Source organism: Mirounga leonina, unplaced genomic scaffold, assembly GCF_011800145.1.
Source record: "Mirounga leonina isolate KUSES-001 unplaced genomic scaffold, KU_Mleo_1.0 Mir_447, whole genome shotgun sequence".
Classification (NCBI taxonomy): domain Eukaryota; kingdom Metazoa; phylum Chordata; class Mammalia; order Carnivora; family Phocidae; genus Mirounga; species Mirounga leonina.
Window position 1 is genome coordinate 7,141,955 of NW_023270757.1, and position 22,819 is coordinate 7,164,773.

Consider the following 22,819-nt stretch of genomic DNA (forward strand, 5'->3'; position numbering starts at 1 on the left):
TTCCTTTTGTTTTTATTTTGTACTTTATTGAGCACTTTGTGCCAGGCACTTTGAAAGGAACTCCACATGTTTTTCTCAGATAATTCTCTAAACAACCCTAAAAGGGGGCATGATTCCCATTTTACAGATGAGTAAAATGAAGCCAAGGGTGACATTAAGTCAGCTCGAGGCCACACTGATTAAAAGTGGTGGAACTCAGATTTGGAACCAGTTCTCTGGTTCTACCGTACATGCTTTGGGCTATTCTATTACACTTCTTCCAGGAAAAATTCGAGAGATCTTAGAAGTTACAACCAAAATCTAATTAGTGGCTATTACATCTAATTTGTTGAACCTGCAGAATTATCATTTGGTGATAGGGGATTCTAAGCTGAGCAAACTGTGCCAACTTCTGGTTTATGTAGTTGATGTGACCTGGTGGCCTTAATAGTGATAGCTGATAGAACTGTGAGTTAAACATACCATTAAAAATGAACTTAGAGGTCATGTTTACTATAGCTCACAGTGATTTGTCCCACGTCTGTGACTTGCTTTGTTGTAGAGTGCATGGTGCTAGTGAGAACAAGATGATGGGTTAGAGTCCTGGTACAGGCCACCAAATTAAATTTTGTTTCATAGTCATGCATTTTAGTTTTACTATAGTACAGTTGTTTGGTGGGTCTTGGGGGAAGGGTGGCAGCATCCGGGCAAACTAGAGTCCCTATTAAAACATTTCAGAGCCACCTGTTTGCTCATAAGAAACCCATCTTGGATGAAACAGTGTCTAAACTTTTTTGTTGGTTTATGGTAAGCAGAGGTGTTTTCTTGACAATAATACATTTAAAGTATTTGTCTTTCTCTGACTTATTTCACTTAATGTTCCATCCATGCCATCACAAATGGCAAGGCTTCCTTCTTTTTGATGGCTGAGTAATATTCCATTATATATATATAGATATATATACACATACACATTATATATACACATATACACACATTATACACACACACTCTCCACATCTTCTTTATCCATTCATCAGTCGATGGGCACTTGGGCTCTTTCCATAGTTTGGCTATTGTTGATAATGCTGCTGTGATTTCACTTATATGTGGAATTTAAGAAACAAAACAGATGAACACAAGGGAAGCGAAGGAAAAATAAAATAATATAAAAACAGAGAGAAAGGCAAACATAAGAGACTCTTAACTATAGAGAACAAACTTAGGGTTGCTGGAGGGGGATAGGTAGCGGGAAGGATGGGTTGAAATGGGGGATGGGCATTAAGGAGGGCACTTGTGATGAGCACTGAGTGTTGTATGTAAGTAATGAATCACTAAATTCTCCTCCTGAAACCAATACTACACTATATGTTAACTAACTTGAATTTAAATAAAAACTTGGGGAAAAAAAGAAAATTTCCCAGAAAACAGTTTTTAGGAACATTAAAATCAATAAATGTGCTTCCAAAAAATAATAAAAAATAAAAAAATAAAATGTCCATTATAGTGGACTATTATTCAGCCATGAGAAAGGAGGAACTCCTGCCATTTGTCACTACATGGATGGACCTAAGTGAAATAAGCCAGAGAAAGATAAATACTGCGTGATCTCATTTATGTGTGGAAACTTTTTTAAAAGTTTAACTCACAGAAACAGAGTAGAATAGTGTTTTCCAGGGGCTGAAGGATGGGGAAAATGGGGAGATGCTGGTCAAAGGATACAAGCCTTCAGCTGTGAGATGAGCCAGTTCTGGGGAATCTCATGTCCAGTACGTTGACCATAGTACTATATTGTATACTTAAAATGTGCTAAAAGAATCAATCTTAAGTGTTCTCATACACACAAAAAAGGTAACTATGTAAGTAACTGAACTGTGGTGGTGACCATTTCACAAGGTATATGTCTATCAAATCATCACATTATATGCTTGAAATATATATAGTTTCTTTGTCAATTATACTTCGATCAAGCTGTTGGAAAAAAAGAATCTCCATGGCTGGGAAAATTGAGGTAGAGCCAAGAACTAGCAAATTTCCTATGATGATGTAAAACAGGGGTCAGCACACTTTCTCTGTAAAGGACCAGACAGTAAATACATTCGATTGTGTAGGGGATACAACCTCTGTTGTGCCTGCTCAGCTCTGCTGGTGCAGCATGGACACAGCCATGGAAGATCCATCAGTGAACAGCCACAGGCAGGTTCCAATAAAACTTCATTTGTGGTTGCTAAAAAAATAAAGATAAAAATCATTAGTGTAAGTCTTAACAGAATATTTTAAATACATTTGATAATGGTTCATTTCTACGAGAGAGCTATAGCTAGGTAACTAGAGCTCAGATGTCCCATATCTAGACATGAAATATCAAGTTGGAAACATATTATAGTCAGGATTGTTCTTAAAAAGATACTTGAAATATGGGGCACCTGGGTGGCTCAGTCGGTTAAGCATCTGCCTTCGGCTCAGGTCATGATCCCCAGGGTCCTGGGATCGAGTCCTGCATCAGGCTCCTTGCTCAGCGGGGAGTCTGCTTCTCCCTCTCCCTCTGCCCCTCCCTGCTCATGCTCTCTCTCGCTCACTCTCTCCCTCTCAAATAATTAATAAAATCTTTTAAAAATTAAGAAAAAATATTTGAAATATGTCTAATTTGGTATTGTTAAAATTAATATTTAGAAGAATTTCTTTATTTTTATATAAAAACTACAAACCTAAAAAGGAATTTGTGATGTCTCTCAAAGCCAGTTTTTATAAACTACCCTTATAGCTTTATAGCTCTCCTTACATTATTTAATTACATAAACTTGTTTGGAAGGAACTTTTAGCACTTGGTTTTACGTGAATTTACTTACATTTTTTTAAAAAAAATTTTTAAAGATTTATTTATTTGAGAGAGAGAGAGCACAAAAGGGGGTAGGGCCAGAGGGAGAAGCAGACTCCCCGCAGAGCAGGGAGCCCAACGTGGAGCTCAGTCCCAGGACCCTGGGATCATGACCTGAGCCGAAGGCAGATGCTTAACCAACTGAGCCACCCAGGTGCCCCTCCTTACATTAATTTTATATAAAGTTTTAAACATAATTTCAAAAGGTTTTATATTTTTGAAGAAGTAGAGTGAAGGTAGGATGAGAAGGAAACATAAATTCAGAGGGTGTTTATTGAGAAACCCTTTCTCAGGGAGTGGTATTGAAGAGTGAGAAGGAATTGGCTGTGCGAGAGCTGCAGGAAGAGGGTGTCAGGCAAAGACTGAAGTGGGGAGAGACTGGGTGTATTTCAGAAAGCAGTCCATGAGGCTGGAGGCCAGGGAGCCAAGGGCATGGTGCTCAAGACGGGTGATGTCGGGAGGGCCAGTCCATCAGTGCCCTACATCTGTGCCAATTAGGTGTGCTGTATATGAAGCACCACGGGACACCGGTAACGGATTGTTAGCTAGGGAGTGATGTGATCTGTCTCTTTTGAATGGTCGCTGTGTCTGTTCTGAGAAGAACACATTGGCAGTTGTCAGGAGACCAATTAGGAAGAGCAATTAGGAAGCTCTTTCAAAAAGTGAGGCAAGGAGTGCCGGCTTGGTGTAGGGTTAGTGTAGAAACAGTGAAAGATGGATGCATTCGAGATAAATTTTGGAGCTAGAAATGACAGGACATGGTGATGGATTAGAGATAAGAGGTGAGCGAGGGAGTTAGGAATGAGGAACCACTCCAGCATTTCTGCTTTGAGAAATGCAGAGGAGCATAATGATGCCTTTAGCAAAGAGAGGAAGGGACCTGGTGAAATAAGGGAAGTGAAAACTTGGAAATTCAATTTTATATATACTAAGGTTGCGTTTCCTGTTAGCCATCTAGGGAACATGTCAGGCAATGAAATACCCAGATCTGGAGCTCCTAGAACTTCAGATTTAGAGATGAAATGGGAAGAGATTAGAATTAGGTCCACATCACTTCAGTTAAACAGACTGTACATCAGGCACTGAGGATAAGACTTGAATACAAGCTTCTTGGTGTTAGGTATGCTTTTTTCATCTCAAGAAATCATCATAGAACTTGGCACATAGTAAGTATATAGTAAATATATAGTGAATGAATAAATGATGTAGAAATAAGGTAATAGCATGGAGTTTCTTAATTTATACAACTCATTTTCCATTTGTAGTCTTGCTCTTTATTCTCTTCTATGTATAAGAGATGAACTGCTATAAAATTGATCTGTTATTGTCAAAATACCTTCCTTGGGAGAGTTTTCTATTTAGGGGGCAACGCATCAAATAGCCTGAGTTATATTCACTCCACAGCGTAGACCTATTTCATCTCCAGTATATTCAACATAGAATGTCTTTTTCTAGATACAGGTTCAGAAACATTTTAAAATGTACTTAAAATATATTTTGTGTTAGAAACTTTTTTCTTTCCTTTTGATTGTTTTTTTATTGGATAAAAAAGTTACTCCTATTCTTTTATCTATGAATCCATAGGGATTATTAAATTCAAGTTAAAATGAATTTCAGGGTCATGAATTTGATACATATCTGTGCTCCTCCTTTACCATAGGGATGACAGTGAGTGCTAATAAGGATGGCTTGGGGATGATCGTTCGAAGCATTATTCATGGAGGTTCCATTAGTCGAGATGGCCGGATTGCTGTTGGGGACTGCATCTTATCTATTAATGAAGAATCTACTATCAGTTTAACCAATGCCCAGGCACGAGCGATGTTGAGAAGACACTCTCTCATTGGGCCTGACATAAAGTAAGTATCATTTGGACTCCAGTTTGGCTTGGGAAATTCGAGAATTTCAATTCATGAGTCAGAATTTTTTTTTCAGTATGTACTTCTGTTTAATATGCAAAAATTATCACATATTTATTAAAAATAAAACCCTCAGGAATTTGACTATTCCTGAATAGTTCTTGATTGTAGGTATAGTTTCTTTAAGACTATACGATGTTGAAATATTTGAAAACGATTTGCCTCCTGTGTTTAATTTTACTCCAGTGCTTTGCAAAAACCTGAGACATCTCTCACAGAGCAGGAGGGTCCACTCAGGATCTTACAAAGAAGTTGGCCTCAATGTAAGGGACTGTGTACTACCTAATTGATGTATATGAATCCTAGGACTAAGCTAGTTCTTTAATGGCCAGTCATGGAAAAGACCATATAGAACAGCATCAGTCTGACCCATAATTTACCATTTGGTCAACTACCTCATGATCCAAGAGCAGTCACCAGTATATTGGTATAGTCCAATTGTAGGTCACATAGGATATTTTGTCAGGAAGTGCTTAAACTATCCCATAATCCCATAATGTGCTAAAAGCACGTTATAGATGTGGCTTGGTTTTTAAAGTTACTAAACATTTCTTGAGCCAACATAAAAATCAGTTCATGACTCTGTCACACCTCATCAATGTAATAGCTTGGCTTTTTTTCTCTAGCATTAACCATTGAATATTTTTATATAATGTATAAGGGATAAAATAGTAAAATAAGAGCTCAGGGAAAGATTATTTACCTTAAATTAATGTAATGATTACCATTATGGGAAACTTTGCTGTATTAATGTTATTTTACTGACTGCATTCTGTATTATTCTTTTGCAAAGTATATATTGCTGGAGCTTAGATAAGAAAAAATATATATACATTCTGTTTTTCATTATGCCATCATTAAAAGCAGAAAAATATATACTGTTTGAAGTGGATTCTGCCATCTTATACAAAAGTAGTATTATTTGGGGGCAGAATTTCTCTAATGGGCTTTCATAATTTTGCATGCCCTTTTGACTTTTATAACGGAATAGATCATTTCATCCTGTGACAATTCCTTAATTATCTTAATAATGTGAGTCCAAGTACATTAAAAATTTCAGTGCCTCTAAGAAAAAATAAAAACTTTAAGAGCTTTCTTTACCACTTGTGGGCCGGTGTCCATCCCGCTAGCTTCAAAGATGAAGGATGTAGACCACGTGGGGATCCCTTACTGCAAGGCTTTTAGCTTACATAGTTTAGATGTAGTATAAAACACACATGGCCTGGTAATTGGTCATTTGATTTATTGTGTGATAATGCATGTCTTCTGTTATGAGCACGGCTGCAGGTCCCCTGCCCACTTTTTGGCACTCTGAGCACCAGAAATGGTGCTTGGTTATCTCTCTGTCCCCCTCAGTTCTAATGTACTGCAACACTTAGAAAGTGACCAAGAAATAAGACCATTGTGACATTGATTTAGCATAGTTAGGCATCTAGTCAACTCTAGGAAAGTTGTCCGGTACTTTTTCAAGCTCCCAAAGTTCTTTTTCTCCTTTTCTTCTTTCTACTGCTATTGTTATTTGCTTTGTTTGTTTGTTTTCCCACCTTCTGAGTCAGCACCAGGATGGACCCATTCGTGCTTACAGCAGCTTTATTAGGACCTTTAAGGATATCCGAGGTAACTTCATAAATTACTGCCTTAGGATCCCAGGAGTCAAAATGTAATATCTTAAATTAAAAAAGAGAATAAGAAAAATCCTGCAACTTTCCCTCCTCTGGAAATCAATTAGCCAATCAATCTCTTTCTCACATTCTCACCTGTGTGTGGGCGCACACACACATAATTCATAAACATAATCACAAAACACGTTAATTTCTTCCCAAGTGTCCTACTAAGGCTGAGATTCAGATGGTTATAGTTTGACTTAGGGGGTAAATGGTAGAGAGAATTTCGAATCATATAATCCTTTTTCAGAAAAAGTGTGTGAAAAGATAAAAATAAATAGCCATTTAGATTGACCAGGGCTGAGCAGCATTTTGCATGAAGTGTTTTGGCCCTGTCCCTTCCTTATCACTAGCTTTTATGTAGCAGAAGGTTTAGAATTACCTTAAGAGCTATGTGAATAATTCTCCCAAAAGGAAAGTCCTTCCTTTACTCTGAATGGAACCATATCATTGCCTCTGGCCAATTAAGCTTTGTAGTCATTACGTGGATCTAGGCTCCACCCACATCTCTTCCTCTTTGTCTCTTGTTATGAACCTAGTTTAATATGGGATGGTAGTGGAGGAGTGTATTGGGGGGACTTAAAAAAAAAGACTCTAAATGGTTCAGTTTCATAACTGATTGGTTTTAGGAAAAGCATTGCTATTGAAGACAACGCACCCCATTTCTTTTTTGCCGTTTGCGATAGATAGCAAGGAACTTTGTGTGTGTGCATTCATGCATGCCTGGGTAGATAATTTGAGTTTCAAGAGTTCAAGAACAGCCAGTTTAAGTTCCAGGTTTCATTATTTTGTATGGAAAACCAGATGTGAAGCCTCACCAGAATGCATTCTGTTTCACTTCTCACTCCACCTTGCCAGGAGCTCTTATATTTCTGTAATAATAGCCAGGGTTTTGTGCTTAGCAGCAGCTGCTTCCAACATCTGCCAGATAATTACCGAGCTGAATCAGAATTCACCTGCCTTAACCTAAAGTGTGGGATGAATTCCTGATCAAGGAATAAAAGATTGATTGCAGTTACATTTTTCTATGCTTGTTAATAATCACTGCTATAGACACCAGTAAAGAGCAGATGCTTTTCTGGGGGAGGTGTCAATGGGGAGGGAGGTGGAAAGGGGAAAAAAAAAACAACCAGGAGCACCCACTTGTAACTACATATGTATGCGTCTCACATTCCGCACAAGACACTGACATTTGTTAACACCATTGTAAAAAGATGCCGCCGCGTATGCCGCACATTCTAGATTTTCTGCAGCACCTGCTGATGATCGAGCCCCCTTTTATGTGTGAGTATCGGTGATTCAAAAGCTCATTATGACTGTGTGTTACAACTTGTCTGTGAAAACCATTTCATGCTTTTGTAACTTCCCATTGCAGGGATAGATCCAGATAGAGACTCAGTGTGAACAGTTTGGCTTTCTTTTCTTCATTTATGTGAGAATGTAAATACCAGCAGAACTATGAGATTGTTACCTGTTCACATTGCACTGATGATTGGGAACTCATTTGAAAATCATATTTTCCAACTACTAAGCTTTCAAGCTCCTTTGTAGGGAATGATCCTGCCTGTGTGTGCAGGCACGGTCTCTGGATTAATAGCCGGATCACATTTCAGCATCACTAATGCTATTCTTCATCCTTTCACTCCATTTGTAACCAAAGGTTAGTTTACGTGTAAGAATCTCTAATACAGCTCTCAAAGAAGCTGTTTCAGTGTGTTTATTCAGTTCATAATTCATTTTTGGTGCCCTTCCTGGGATTCGGAGGTTTTATGTGCCATATGACTAGGCGTGTATTAAAATTGCTTTGCATGTGCTGTTGCATTGTGGGAATCTTGTTCCCGTGTCCTCACTGTCTGTATTGGGGTAAATATTTATGAAAACTGCTTTCTTTCCTCTTTCTCACTGCTGTCTAAAATATCATAAAAATATTTGTATAACTCCCAGTCCCCTACCCTTGGTAAAAGGAAAAACAGTTTGGGACAAATATAGAGGAAAATTCATTTTTGGCATTGTTTGGGATAGAAACATTTTTTTCCTTCTCAAAACATTTTAAAAACACAGTCCTTTGAACTGATTATTATTATCTTTGCTAGTGTGTTCTGGCTTTCCCTTTACCTTTATTGAATCTTCAGAAATAATACTTTTTTTTAAGATTTTATTTTTCATTTATTTAAGAGAGAGAGACAGAGAGCAAGAGAGAACATAAGCAGGGGAAGAGGCAGCGGGAGAGGGACAAGCAGACTCCCCGCTGAGCAGAGAGCCTGATGACTTGGGGCTCCATCCCAGGACCCCCGAGACCATGACCTGTGCTGAAGGCAGACACTTAACCGACTGAGCCACCCAGGCGCTCCAATACCAGTTTTCTTGAATAGGCTTTTTAGGTTTATCTTTATTTGTCTTTGTATAAAATAGAATCAATCTTCTGACATAATGCGTTATACATTTTTTTACTCATTATTTTGGGAAGGGATAAATTCAAATTTACTATTCAATATATTTTTAACACCATAGAGAAGGTGTTTTTGTAGATGAATAAATTAAGTAGGACCAGAATTAGAATGCGACTCTGTCTCCCAGTGTACTCCTAAACCCTCTGAACTGTGCTTTCTGCTTTATTTTTTGGTCCTGGAGGTGAAAGTGTCATGAAGAGAGACTCCCAAGTGTACACAGAGTCTGCCCAGAGTGATCAGGCGTGACCAGGCTAGCTTATGCCCTGGTAAAGCACTGTTTTATATTTGTTTTATGCTTTTCAGCTACAATAGCCGCATGAAAAGTGACATCCTTCTTGTGATTGAGGATATGGAGATTTGGTAGTGGTGATTTACCCTCCCATTACACTCTGATGAGCACACAGAGCTGTGTCTTCTGACTCCAAATTTAAGTGACCTCACAGAGTGAATGCTTTTTATGGAATATCCAGTATGTCTGAAATTACATATCTTCCTCCCTTAGTAAATTATACCAGTGGCATAATTCGGATTTTATTATGACATAAAAGACAGTCCTTTGATCCATGCCCTCCCCTGCTAAGGTTTTATGTACTTATTGTCTTCATGGGTAAGTTATGGATAGCTAGTTTAATAGTCTTCATGATTTTTATATTGTGTAATTTTGATACATACTTCTTTTTTAGTTGCACAAGTGCAGAACCAGTTTGTAGTTCAGTGTTTCTCTGACCTAACTATTCCTTAAGTTGAGGATCTTGGAGGTATATTGGTTATCTAGCCTTTTATAGGACAGCAGTAAACTTGAATTTTCAAATATCAGTTTCTAAACATTCTAGCTGTAGTCAACATCTTGCTCAGTGCCTTCCACATTACAGGCATTCAGCCAATACTTGTTTAATTACTAAGTGACCGTTCAAGTGTAAACATGAGGCTTTTCTCTAAAACCAAAATAACTTATTACAGAGTTGCTACAAATTAGTAAGAGAGTCTTCCCATAAACTTATGCTAGTTTGAACTTCAGACTTTCGGGTTCATAACTTAATAGAGCTAACATATAATTATTATATATTTGTTAATTCCCATAATTAATTATGTATTATGGAAGAATGTAAAGTAATTTGGGGTAGCCAGTATTTTAGCAGAGTATGTGTAATTTGTTCCTGCTAAGGAACCCAAAAGTCTTTGGATGAAATTAATGTTATTACTGACAGTTATATTTGTAAGGATTAGTAGATCTTTTTTAAAAGATTTTATTTATTTATTTGAGAAAGGGAGAGAGAGCACGAGCTGGGGTTGGGGCAGAGGGAGAGGGAAAAGCAGCCTCCCCCCTGCTGAGCAGGGAGCTGCACGAGGGGCTGGATCCTAGGACCCTGGCAAACGCTTAACCAACTGAGCCACTCAGGTGCCCCAGGATTAATAGATCTTTCTAAAAATTGCTGTTAGTTTTGTTATTTGGAAATTGAAATAATGCTGCTTTTCTCCCCCATATGATTATTGGTAAACATATAGTTTATCAGCATTTTAAAGTTTAATTGTTGTTTAAAATTTAAAGTAAAAACTTTAAACTTTAATCTGTTATTTTTGCATATAGGATGCTTTATCCTTTGGAAGTTTGGAGTCTCTGCTGAGTAAGCTGGTTAAATGAGTTGTGTGAAAAAGTAGGGATGAAGGGACAAGATCATTTTATTTCTGTATTTTGGAATCTTTTCCTGTTAGGCACAACTTTGCTTTCCTTCTTTTTTTTTTTTTTTTTTTTTTCATGGACTGTGTTCTATTCCAGAATTACTTATGTGCCCGCAGAACATTTGGAAGAGTTCAAAATAAGTTTGGGGCAACAATCTGGAGGAATAATGGCCCTGGATATTTTTTCTTCATCCTCTGGCAGGTGAGTGAAGCAGTGAGCTTGGTGCAGGGAGTGAATGATGCAGCAAGTTCCAAGGGAGACTTTGAAGCCAGAGTCAGCAGGACTAGCAATGAAAAAGAATGATTTCCTTTTGTCTCTTTCCAGATTTAAAAAAAAAAAAAAATTCACCCCATCCTCCCCATTACTTAAGAAAGTATCATACAGTGTGGAAAATACATGAAAGCTCAAATCAAGAAATTAAAATCATCTTAAGCTGCACCACTCTGCATAGTACTCTTCATATACTAAGTTTGGGGAATTCTCAGATCTCAGTATTATTTCATTAATTCACTGGCGCCTACAGTTTGTATGATACTGTATCATGCCTTTTCCTCTCTCATAAATGTTTTCAAACATGTTCAGAAATTTTATTTATTTTTTTATTAACATACATACAGATTCAGAAACATTTTTAATGGTTATTTCTTACTTTTTTGGAAAGTGTTGAGCTGAACATCACGAGCATTAACAACATAAGGAATGACCAACACATTTATAGGGGCTTATCTGGGTTGATGAAAGGATTCATGGATTATAGAATCGTTTGAAGAAAATGGGGGTTTTGTATCAGAGGATTCAGGATGTTAGTCTTCTTATAGCTAAAAAGGCAGGAAGATGTGATCCACTATATCTGAGAGTGTGTCCGAGTAGCCCCCTGAGCTTGGACTTGATGGGTAAGATCCTCCCCCTCCCCATGGCTGTCACTGAATATTTTCGGAACTCATTTTAAGTTCTCATTATTGTCTGTGTTCCATACTTCTTCTTCTCTCCTATTCCTTCCAACTCTGTTTCCCGAGGGTTAGACCCTCTCTTCATCTCTCTGCCCTGCATCTTCAGGATACAGCTTCCCTCAGTCTATCTTGTTCTCGGTCTGCTTCTTAACATCCTTTTTAAAACTCCCCTTTTTGAAAAAATAAAATTAAATTAAATCCGTTATGTGGATCCATTCCCAAAAGTCTTGTCCCACTGTCAGGCTTAGGCTATTGGATCCCAGCCTCATTCAGAACCTTCTTCCTCAACTTGCTCAGGAGAGGAATTCAAACATACAACAGTAGGTAGTACAGTTAGGCAGATAGATTTTCCCTTAACAGTTGAAAAGCAAAAATCTAACATTTAGGTCAAAGGAAGAATGACATGTTTAGGGAGACCCTGGACAGTTAGTTGCTTTCCAAAGATGTTGTGAAACATATTCAAACACAGACGATTATTGGGTTTTATGACTTCTGATCTCAGAGTCAAAAGGTTATGTGATTTGACAGAGTTCAGTATTCCTGTCACTGGAGAATAGATATAATTTGAGTGTATACTTTCTTTAGATTATTCAGTTTCTATAGAAATCAGTTGCAAACATTTATTAAATCAGAATTTTTATGGCTTTCTTTGCTTTCAAAGGAATATGTGGACATTCATCTTTAGAAAGCCAAGTTTAACTAACAGCGTTAAGGACACACCATAATTGCTTAACCATTCTCTATTGCCCTTACAATGTCACTCATTAATACAAAGTATACCTTTGGGAAAACAAAGTATTTATCAATATGGTTATTTATAGTTTAATTTACAATTAGTTAACAGACTGGACACATTTTGTTATGCCTGGCATTTGGCAAAATTGAATTCCTACAGAAATTGAAAAGTGACCTTAAATAGAAGGACATCGTGAACTGCTTTCTGTAAGGAGTATTCTGTGTGTGGTCCTTCTGGCTGGAGTGAAGTTGGACTTTAAGCATTTTATATTTTTCTTGAAGGGAAAACACTGGCCCATTCTTAGGAGACAGAGATGCTAAATTTCTGCCTTACTTGACGATAAGTTCTTTCAAGTCAGGGATCGATCAGGGCTGTGTAAGCTTATAACCCATATGGTGCTTCTACCTTTTGTATGTTGTGTTTAAGAAATACTTGAAGTTTTCTCTTTAATTCTGATATTTTCCCCTTCTTGTTCCTTTTCCTTATTCTCCCACGTTTCTTTGGGAAAGAAACAGACTAGCTAAGAATTTTAGTGTTCAGCTCTATCTCCAGACTAAGTTATGGTAGATTGATTCTAATGTCAGGTTTTTATTTTCATTTGATTAGGTTTTATTTCCCCCTTAATGTAAAATGGGCCAAGTATGGTGAAAATATGAAGTAGTTCTGATTTTTAGCAAATCAGTAGTAAAGTATATATAAGACAAACTTGCACAGTTTTACTAGGATTCTGGAGTATTCACTGTGTAAATTTTTAACAGAGACATTCCAGAACTACCAGAGCGAGAAGAAGGAGAGGGAGAAGAAAGTGAGCTTCAGAATTCAGCGTACAGTAATTGGAACCAGCCCAGGCGGTAAGAACTATTTCTGTCTTCTGCCTACTCAGTGTTTAAAGATAGGGAGGTGTGGTTTTAAGTACTGGATTACAACTTGGCACTGTGACATAGGGCAGGGTGTTCTAATATCCCTTACCCTCCATTTCTTCCTGTGTGCAGTGGAGAGGATACTGTGTTATTACACAGGGTCTAAACTAAACACATATACAAGGGTTTGGCACATAGTAGGGGCTAAATATGATTAACTAGAGAAAATTATGCATAGGTAGTTGGAAAGGATAATATTTTCTGTAGAGTTCAATCTTGGGTTTACCACCAAATGTTAATTTAAATTTTCTCTAGCATTTGTAACATATATATTCAAAATGTGTGTGTGTGTGTGTGTGTGTGTGTGTGTGTGTGTGTGTAAGCATCTTGTTATCACAGCCTGCAGTTATTTTAACCCATGCTCTGTCTGGAACCAATTTCATATATAGTAGAAAAATAGCTTTCCTAAATATGTTCAGATATATCGCTGTGCATCAGTAAGGCATATTTTTGTGTTCATGCTGAGTAAAATCAAATTCAGTTTCATAGGAATTTATTGAGTCCTGATTGTGGATGCAGATGATTTTGTGAATAACAGGCAAGTATGAGACCTAAATCCTGCCTTCAAGGAAGTGTCATGTACTGGGATAGGCAAGATGTGGAGACACACAAAATAATTAAAGAAAAATGTAAATGTAAAGTATATTAAGTGTAAAATATTAGTCGTCTTGGCTGTCCCCTCTAAACAGATCCACAGGTGACCATCATAATGATTTCTTGCACTTAGGAAACACTTAATATTTATTCTACAATAAATACATAAAATACTCCAGAGAGAAAAATTTCTACTCTTCAGAGATGTAACATGGTTCGATGGTTTTCGTTGCTTACATTTAAACATTTTTAGGTTGAGTCCTATTCAAAGTATAGAAAACATACTATATTGCTTTCACAAAAAACAATAAGCATTACTGGCCATTTAAAATGACTTTTTGATTGGAATTCTTTAAAAAGCTATTAGCCTACTTAAAGAAATCAAGGTCTCTCTACATCATTACTCACATTGAGAACAGAATATAAATGCTAGATCTGTGGCAGAAAATGTGTCATTTCTTATTTATATGAGGATAAAAGCAAAAGGGAGTTAGATGAAATTATTTTGTAGCTGGTGATCATAGTGATAAACTTGAATTTTGTTGGAGGACAGTAATCACAGGCAAAGAAAAAGATAGATTTTTCAGTTTTAATAATGCTGTTGGAGGAAAAGTAGAATTTAGAAGGCAATATACAAAATGTTTGGCATCCATAAGAGCCATGTTAGAATTCTAACTTCGACAGTTCTTAAGGTAAATTTCTTTTTTTTTTAAATTATTTATTTATTTATTTGAGAGAGAGAATGAGATAGAGAGAGCATGAGAGGGGGGAGGGTCAGAGGGAGAAGCAGACTCCCCGCCGAGCAGGGAGCCCCACACCAGGCTCTATCCCAGGACCCTTGAGATCATGACCTGAGCTGAAGGCAGACACTTAACTGACTGAGCCACACATGTGCCCCTGGCTCATAGATTTAAATGTACTGTTTACTTTATCAGAAGTTGTCAACTCGCTTTTTATGGTGGCTGTACCAATTTTTACTTCAATTCTCAATATATGCGAGTTCCCTTTTCCTCACATCCTTGTTGCCACATCATATGATCATTGAAACAACACGTTTTTGTCAACCTGATAGTTAGAAAATGGTATCTTGTCTTAATAAACAATGTCTGAGCAAAACAGGATTAAGGTGGTGGGGTGCACATTTTCTCACTTGTCCATGTGGATTGAATTTTGTATCTTGCTTACATTGCTTCAGTAATCATAATCTCAATCATCATAATAAGAGTAATAAAAGATTGATTGATTGCTGTATGCCAAACTTCGCGTTGCACTTTGCATACATTCATTAATTTAATCCTCACAGCAAACCCTGATGTAGAGCGACTTACTGGCTCCATTTCATAGAGGAAGGTAAGAGAGAGACTAAATAAGTTGCAGAGGGTCACACAACTGTTAAGTAGTAAAAAATCAGGACTCAAACCCAGGGACTCAGTTCAGAGCTCAGGCAGCCTGGGCTCAGATCCCTTTTACCTTTGCTTTTCTGAATTTCATTCTTTGTAAGCCTGTGTATAGGGCTCAAGAAAGGCTGCCACTTTTCCATACAACTAACTCTGAACATGTTCTCTAAAACTTTGCTTTTATAGGTCTCCTTTTTCTGTCCAAGGAATGTTTCCCATGTTCCGTTCAGTGAGGGAGTCTGGTTCCTCAGCACTGTGGTCATTTTGGCAGCTCTGTGTTCCTCTTCAATCTTCTCCAGTATTTTAAGTAGTTATGGCCTTTCTTCCAGAGAGTACATTGTATTTGAAGACACTGCTGTCTGCCAGACCCCATGTAAGCGTACAGGGCTATTATCCAAAGATTGTTTAACCTCTCTGCTCCTCTTCCCTTTATGAAATGGGGCTAATAAGAGTATCCATCTCAAAAAAAAAAAAAAAAGAGTATCCATCTCATAGGGATGAAGTGAGAATTAAATGAAAGTATGTGGAATTCACCTAGAGAATAATGCTGAGCACAAAATAAGCTCTTGAGTGTTTGCTGCTATTATTTTTATTATTTAAGAAATTATAAGAATCACTTTCCAATTCACACTAACTACAGAGAACCCTAGGAGACATTTTCTTTCATTTTTTTAAATTTATTTTTTCCTTTATAAGAGAAGGGTTAAGTAGTCCTACGAATGTATTCTGAATTCTTAAATGTTTACTACAAATGGCTAAATATACTGACTTCTTTATTTCGTCTTGTTATCTTAGGAACTGCTTTCAGAAACAAGGAAGGATTTTGGTTCTTGTCTTTCACAGAATTCCCATAGTGAAAGAAAATGATGACTAGGATTTTAACTAGTTTAAACTATTCAAACAAACATTATTAAGATTCAGGAACATGGTGACATCCTTTCAAACTAAATAGAGTTTCTAGGATTTTAGATTTCTAATAAGGAAAAAAAAACGCTGACCTCGGGTACCTCCATCTGACTGGGGACTGTCGTCCCCCCCAGCGCCCACCGCCAGTGCTCTTTTATCCCCAGCCTTTTCTTACTGGATTGCCCTCACCACACGAGAGTCCTTACTCCAACCTTTCCTCTCCTCTGGGATCTCCTCAAAGCTCAGATTGAGGGCATCTGTTTGGACCATGCTCTCTTCTATTTAACGTCCAACACTGACTCCCTTCCTGCAGCACAGAGCCGATTACAGTCTCATTATCTCAGAGCTCTTGGCTAGAGTTCTCTGCGTTTCTCCTCGCAGCCAGACACCTCACTGCAAATGTCCTTATTCTTCTGTCCCAGCCTTTTCATAAGACAGGAACTTACTGCATTCATAGCTCTTACAGCTATATGCAGTTATTAACTCTGAGTGTCTGTGTGTGTTACACGGGTGGAGGAAGTACATTCAAGGCAGAGGAGGTAGCAAGCACCAATGCCCCAAAGCGGGAGAGCATGCCTGATGAACTTCAGGAAGAGCAAGAAGATGCTGTGGTAGCTGGAGTGGAGAGCGGAGGCCAGAGAGCTGTGGGAGATGAGTTTAGGGAGGTGGTGGTGGGATCAAATCATGAAGGGTACTGTCAGCCCCTGCTTTCCATGCCCTGACTGTTAGTTACTGGGTCTGCCTTGGCAAAGAAGACTTCTACAGGGATAAGCCTCTGACATAGCATGTGCAGGAATGTTCTTTTCCTTGATTTGATTGCCAAGCTTAGAAGTTACCATCTGTTCAGGAGTCGTTGAATTTCTTGATTACTTAATGTCTGCAATATTAGAGCCCCTGGAAAATCGTACTTTTATATCGGTCCACGTCCCAGCCTGGAGTGTGAGTCCAGTATTTACTTGTAACAAATCAGCTTCAGAAATACATTAGTGTTTATCAGACCCTATAAAACACATAATTGGGAAACTATTTAAAATGATTTTGTTGGGGTGCCTGGGTGGCTCAGTCGTTAAGCATCTGCCTTCGGCTCAGGTCATGGTCCCAGGGTCCTGGGATCAAGTCCCACATCGGGCTCCCTGCTCAGCAGGAAGCCTGCTTCTCCGTCTCCCACTCCCCCTGCTTGTGTTCCCTCTCTCTCTCTCTCTGTCAAAAAACAAAATTTTAAATAAACAAAATGATTTTGTTTTACTACTGTTAAAACCTTAATAAATTGATAAAATTGGCAAAAATTAACTTATATTACATTTTTAAAAATTTAGTTATAATTTTTGACCATGTGAACCATTTTTAAGTATGCAGATCAGTGGCATTAAGAACACTCACATTGCTGTGTCACCATCACTACCATCTATCTCCAGAACACTTAGATCATCTTACGAAACTGAAAATCTGTCTGCAGTAAATATTAAATAATAATTCCCCATTTCTGCCCTCCCCACTTGCTGACAACCACCATTCTACTTTCTTTTAACCCCAGTTTTACTGAGAAATAATTGAACATACATCACTGTGTAAGTGATGTAAGGCATATAACATGTTGGCTTGATTTTATATATATTGTAGAAAGATTATCACAGTAGGTTTCAGGTCTTACATTTAAGTCCTTAATCCATCCAGTAGGTTTCAGGATTTACATTTAAGTCCTTAATCCAAGTTAATTTTTGTGAGTGGTGTAAAATATGGGTCACCTTCATTCTTTTACATGTAAATATTTAATTATCCCAGCACCATTTACTGAAGAGACTGTCTTTTCTCCATTGAATATTCTTGCCTCCCTTGTCAAAAATTAGTTGACCTTATATTCTTGGGTTTATTTCTGGGCTCTTGATTCTATTCCATTGGTCTATGTGTCTGTTTTTATGCTGGTACTAGACTGTTTTGATGACTTAAAACTTTATAGTATAGCTTCAAATCAGGAAGCGTGATGCCTCCTGCTTTGTTCTTTTTTTCTCAGGGTTTCCTTGACTATTCAGTCTTTTGTGATTCTATATAAATTTCATCAGTGTTTTTTCTATTTCTTTAAAAAATGCCCTTGGAATCTTGGTAGGAATTGCATTGAATCTGTAGATGGCTTTTGTTTTGTTTTTTTTTTTTTAAGAGATTTTTTATTTATTTATTTGACAGAGAGAGACACACAGAGAGAGGGAACACAAGCGGGGGAGCAGGAGAGGGAGAAGCAGGCTTCCCGCCGAGCAGGGAGCCCGATGCGGGGCTCGATCCCAGGACCCTGGGATCATGACCTGAGCCGAAGGCAGATGCTTAACGACTGAGCCACCCAGGCACCCCACTGTAGATGGCTTTTGATAGCATTTCATGTTTTAGCAATATTCTTCCAACCCATGAACACAGGATACCTTTCCATTTCTGTCTTCTTTGATTTATTTTATCAATGTCTTGTTTTCAGAGTAGAGATATTTCCTCTTTAAGTGTTATTACTATTTTATTATTTTTGATGCTATTGTAAATGAGATCGATTTTTTTTTCCAGAAAGTTTTTTATTAGTGTATAGAAGTGCTACTTATTTTTGGATGTTAATTTTGTATCCCACAACTTTACTGAATTCATTAATTAGATCTGACAGTTTTTTGGTTGAGTTTTTAGGATTTTTTAATATGTAAAATTATGTCATCTACAAATAGAGACAGTTTTACTTCTTCCTTTCCAAGTCTGATACTTTTTATTTTTCTTGCCTGATTGCTGTAGGTAGGCTGTCCAGTACCGTGTTGACTAAGTGTAGTCGAAGTGGGCACCTTTGTCTTATTCCTGATCTTAGAGGAAAAGCTTGCATCCTTTCGCTATTGAGTATGATGTTAGCTTCAGCCTTGCTATATATGGCCTTTATTATGTGGAGATATGTTCCTTCTATGCCTAATTTGTTGAGTTTTTATCATGAAAGGATGTCAGCTTTTGTCAAATGCTTTTTTTCCCTCTATGAAATGTTCATATAATTCTTTTATTTTGTTCTATTAATGTGATTTGTCACATTGGTTGATTTGCCTAGGTTGTACCATCCCTGCATCCCAGGGATACATCCTGCTTAATCTTGGTGTGTGGTCCTTTTAATGTGCTGCAGAATTCAGTTTGCTAATATTTTATTGAGAATTTTTGCATACATATTCACCAGCAATATTGTGTACTGTAGTTTTCTTTTTTAGTACTGACCTTTTCTGGTTTTGGTATCAGGATAATGCCAGTCTTATACAATGAGTTTGGGTGCGTTCCTTCCTCTTTGATTTTTGGAAGCATTTTAGAAAGATTGGTGTTTATTCTTCTTAAGTGACTAGTAAAATTTACCAGTGAAGCCATCTGGTTCTGGACTTTTCTTTGTTGGGGACTATTGATTACTCATTCAATCTCCTTACTAGTTATTGGTCTATTCAGATTTTCTATTTCTTTCTGATTCAATCTTAGTAAGTTGTATGTTTCTAAGAATTTTTCCATTTCTTCTAGGTTGTCCAGTTTGTTGGTGTATAGTTGTTCATAATAGCCTCTTGTGATCCTTTGAATTTCTGTGCTAACAGTTATAATGTCTTATTTTTCATTTATAATTTTGTCGATTTGGGTCCCTTTTCCTTGGTTAGTGTAGCTAGGGGCCTGTCAATTTTGTTTATCTTTTCAAAGAACCAACTTGATTGGGTTAGTCTTTTCTACTATTTGTCTCTTCTCTATTTCATTTGTTTCTGCTGTCATCTTTACTCTCGCCTTCTTTCTGCCGAATTTGGAGTCAGTTTATTCTTTTTCTAGTTCGTTAAAACATAGAGTTACGTTGCTTATTTGGGATCTTTCTAGTCTCTAAATGTTGGCATATATTGCTATGCATTTCACTCGCAGAATTGCTTTTGTTTCATCCCATAAGTTCTAGTACATTGTGTCTCCATTTTCATTTGTCTCATGGAACTTTTTACCATTGTCTAGTACATTGTGTCTCCTTTTGATTTGTCTCATGGAACTTTTTACCATCACTGAGGAGTGTGTGTGTGTGTGTGTGTGTATTTACACACGCATGTATGTGTAGGATTTGACTATTTTAGATACATCATATAAATGAATTTGTGTAGTATTTGTCCTTTATTTCACTTAGCTGGCTTATTTCACTTAACATAATGTTTTCAAGGTTCATCTGTGTTGTAGCATGTATCAGAATTTTTTCCCCTTCTAAGGCTAAATAATATTCCATGGTATGTATATACCATTTTGTTTATCCATTATCTTTAGATGGACACTTGGTTATTTTGAATGATTTTTCTTATGAACATGGCTGTACAAATATTTCCTCAAGACCTTTCTTTAATTTTGAGAGGATGTATGCCCAGAAATGGAATTGTTGGATCATAGGGTAATTCTATTTTTAATTTTTTTTAGGAACTTCCATACTGTTTTCCGTAGTGGCTACAACATTTCACATTCTACCAACAGTACGCAAGGTTCCAATTTCTCCAGTTTCTCCTTGCCAACACTTCTTTTCTTTTTTTCTTTTCTTTCTTTTTTTTAAGATTTTTATTTATTTATTTCTCAGAGAGAGAGAGACAGAGAGAGCATGAGAGTATGAGCAGGGGAGAGGGGGAGAGGGAGAAGCAGGCTCCCTGCTGAGCAAGGAGGCTGATGTGGGAAACGACCCCAGGACCCTGGGATCATGACCTGAGCCAGAGGCAGACACTTAACCAACTGAGCCACCCTGGTGTCTGTTTTTTGTTTTTTGTTTTTTTGTTTTTGTTTTTGTTTTTGATAGTAGCCATCCCAGTGGGTAGGTACAAGGTGGTATCACATTATGGTTTTGATTTGCATTTCCCTAATCATCGGTGATGTTGAACATCTTTTCATATGCTTATGGACCATTTGTATATCTTCTTTGGAGAAGTGTCTGTTTAATTCCTTTGCCCATTTAAATCAGATTGTTTATTTATTTTTTATTTTTTTTATTCTTATGTTAATCCCCATACATTACATGATTAGTTTTAGATGAAGTGTTCCATGATTCATTGTTTGTGCATAACACCCAGTGCTCCATGCAGAATGTGCCCTCCTCAATACCCACCACCAGGCTAAACCATCCTCCCACCCCCCTCCCCTCCAGAACCCTGTTTGTTTTTCAGAGTCCCTTGTCTCTCATGGTTCGTCTACCCCTCCGATTTCCCCCGCTTCATTCTTCCCCTCCCGCTACCTTCTTCTTCTTTTTTTTTTCTTAACATATATTGCATTATTTGTTTCAGAGGTACAGATCTGAGATTCAACAGTCTTGCACAATTCACAGCGCTTACCAGAGCACATACCCTCCCCAGTGTCTATCACCCAGTCACCCCATCCCTCCCACCCCACCCCCCACTCCAGCAACCCTCAGTTTGTTTCCCGCAATTAAGAATTCCTCATATCAGTGAGATCATATGATACATGTCTTTTTCTGTTTGACTTATTTCACTCAACATAATACCCTCCAGTTCCATCCACGTCGTTGCAAATGGCAAGATCTCATTCCTTTTGATGGCTGCATAATATTCCATTGTATATATATACCCTCCCCAGTGTCTATCACCCAGTCACCCCATCCCTCCCACCCCACCCCCCACTCCAACAACACTCAGTTTGTTTCCTGCGATTAAGAATTCCTCATATCAGTGAGATCATATGATACATGTCTTTCTCTGTTTGACTTATTTCACTCAACATAATACCCTCCAGTTCCATCCACGTCGTTGCAAATGGCAAGATCTCATTCCTTTTGATGGCTGCATAATATTCCATTGTATATATATACCACCTCTTCTTTATCCATTCATCTGTCGATGGACATCTTGGCTCTTTCCACAGTTTGGCTATTGTGGACATTGCTGCTATAAACATCGGGGTGCACGTACCCCTTCGGATCCCTACTTTTGTATCTTTGGGGTAAATACCCAGTAGTGCAATTGCTGGATCATATGGTAGCTCTATTTTCAACTTTTTGAGGAACCTCCATACAGTTTTCCAGAGTGGCTGCACCAGCTTGCATTCCCATCAACAGTGTAGGAGGGTTCCCCTTTCTCCGCATCCCCGCCAACATGTTGTTTCCTGACTTGTTCATTTTAGCCATTCTGACTGGTGTGAGGTGGTATCTCATTGAGGTTTTGATTTGGATTTCCCTGATGCCGAGCGATATTGAGCACTTTTTCATGTGTCTGTTGGCCATTTGGCTGTCTTCTTTGGAAAAATGTCTGTTCATGTCTTCTGCCCATTTCTTGATTGGATTCTTTGTTCTTTGGGTGTTGAGTTTGATGAGTTCTTTATAGATTTTGGATACTAGCCCTTTATCTGATATGTCATTTGCAAATATCTTCTCCCATTCTGTCGGTTGTCTTTTGGTTTTGTTGACTGTTTCTTTTGATGTGCAAAAGCTTTTTATCTTGATGAAGTCCCAATAGTTCATTTTTGCCCTTGCTTCCCTTGCCTTTGGCGATGTTTCTAGGAAGAAGTTGCTGTGGGTGAGGTCAAACAGATTGCTGCCTGTGTTCTCCTTTAGGATGTTGATGGACTCCTGTCTCACATTGAGGTCTTTCAACCATTTGGAGTCTATTTTTGTGTGTGGTGTAAGGAAATGGTCCAGTTTCATTCTTCTGCATGTGGTGGTCCAATTTTCCCAACACCATTTGTTGAAGAGACTGTCTTTGTTCCATTGGACATTCTTTCCTGCTTTGTCGAAGATTAGTTGACCATA

The 22,819-nt window shown here is 37.8% G+C and overlaps 1 protein-coding gene across 5 annotated transcripts in view; it reads left to right on the forward strand.

Moving 5' to 3' along the window:
* The window catches only part of MPDZ (multiple PDZ domain crumbs cell polarity complex component), a 150,757-nt gene that overhangs the window by 78,936 nt on the left and 49,002 nt on the right, over positions 1-22,819 (forward strand). For 4 of the 5 annotated variants that reach the window (XM_034987980.1, XM_034987981.1, XM_034987982.1 and 1 more), the window contains exons 22-24: positions 4,518-4,716; positions 10,668-10,772; positions 13,016-13,108. In XM_034987980.1, the coding sequence (XP_034843871.1) occupies positions 4,518-4,716; positions 10,668-10,772; positions 13,016-13,108 (397 nt within the window). Of the gene's footprint in view, positions 1-4,517; positions 4,717-10,649; positions 10,773-13,015; positions 13,109-22,819 lie in introns of all 5 variants that reach the window. The other variant, XM_034987983.1, reaches the window with a different exon arrangement.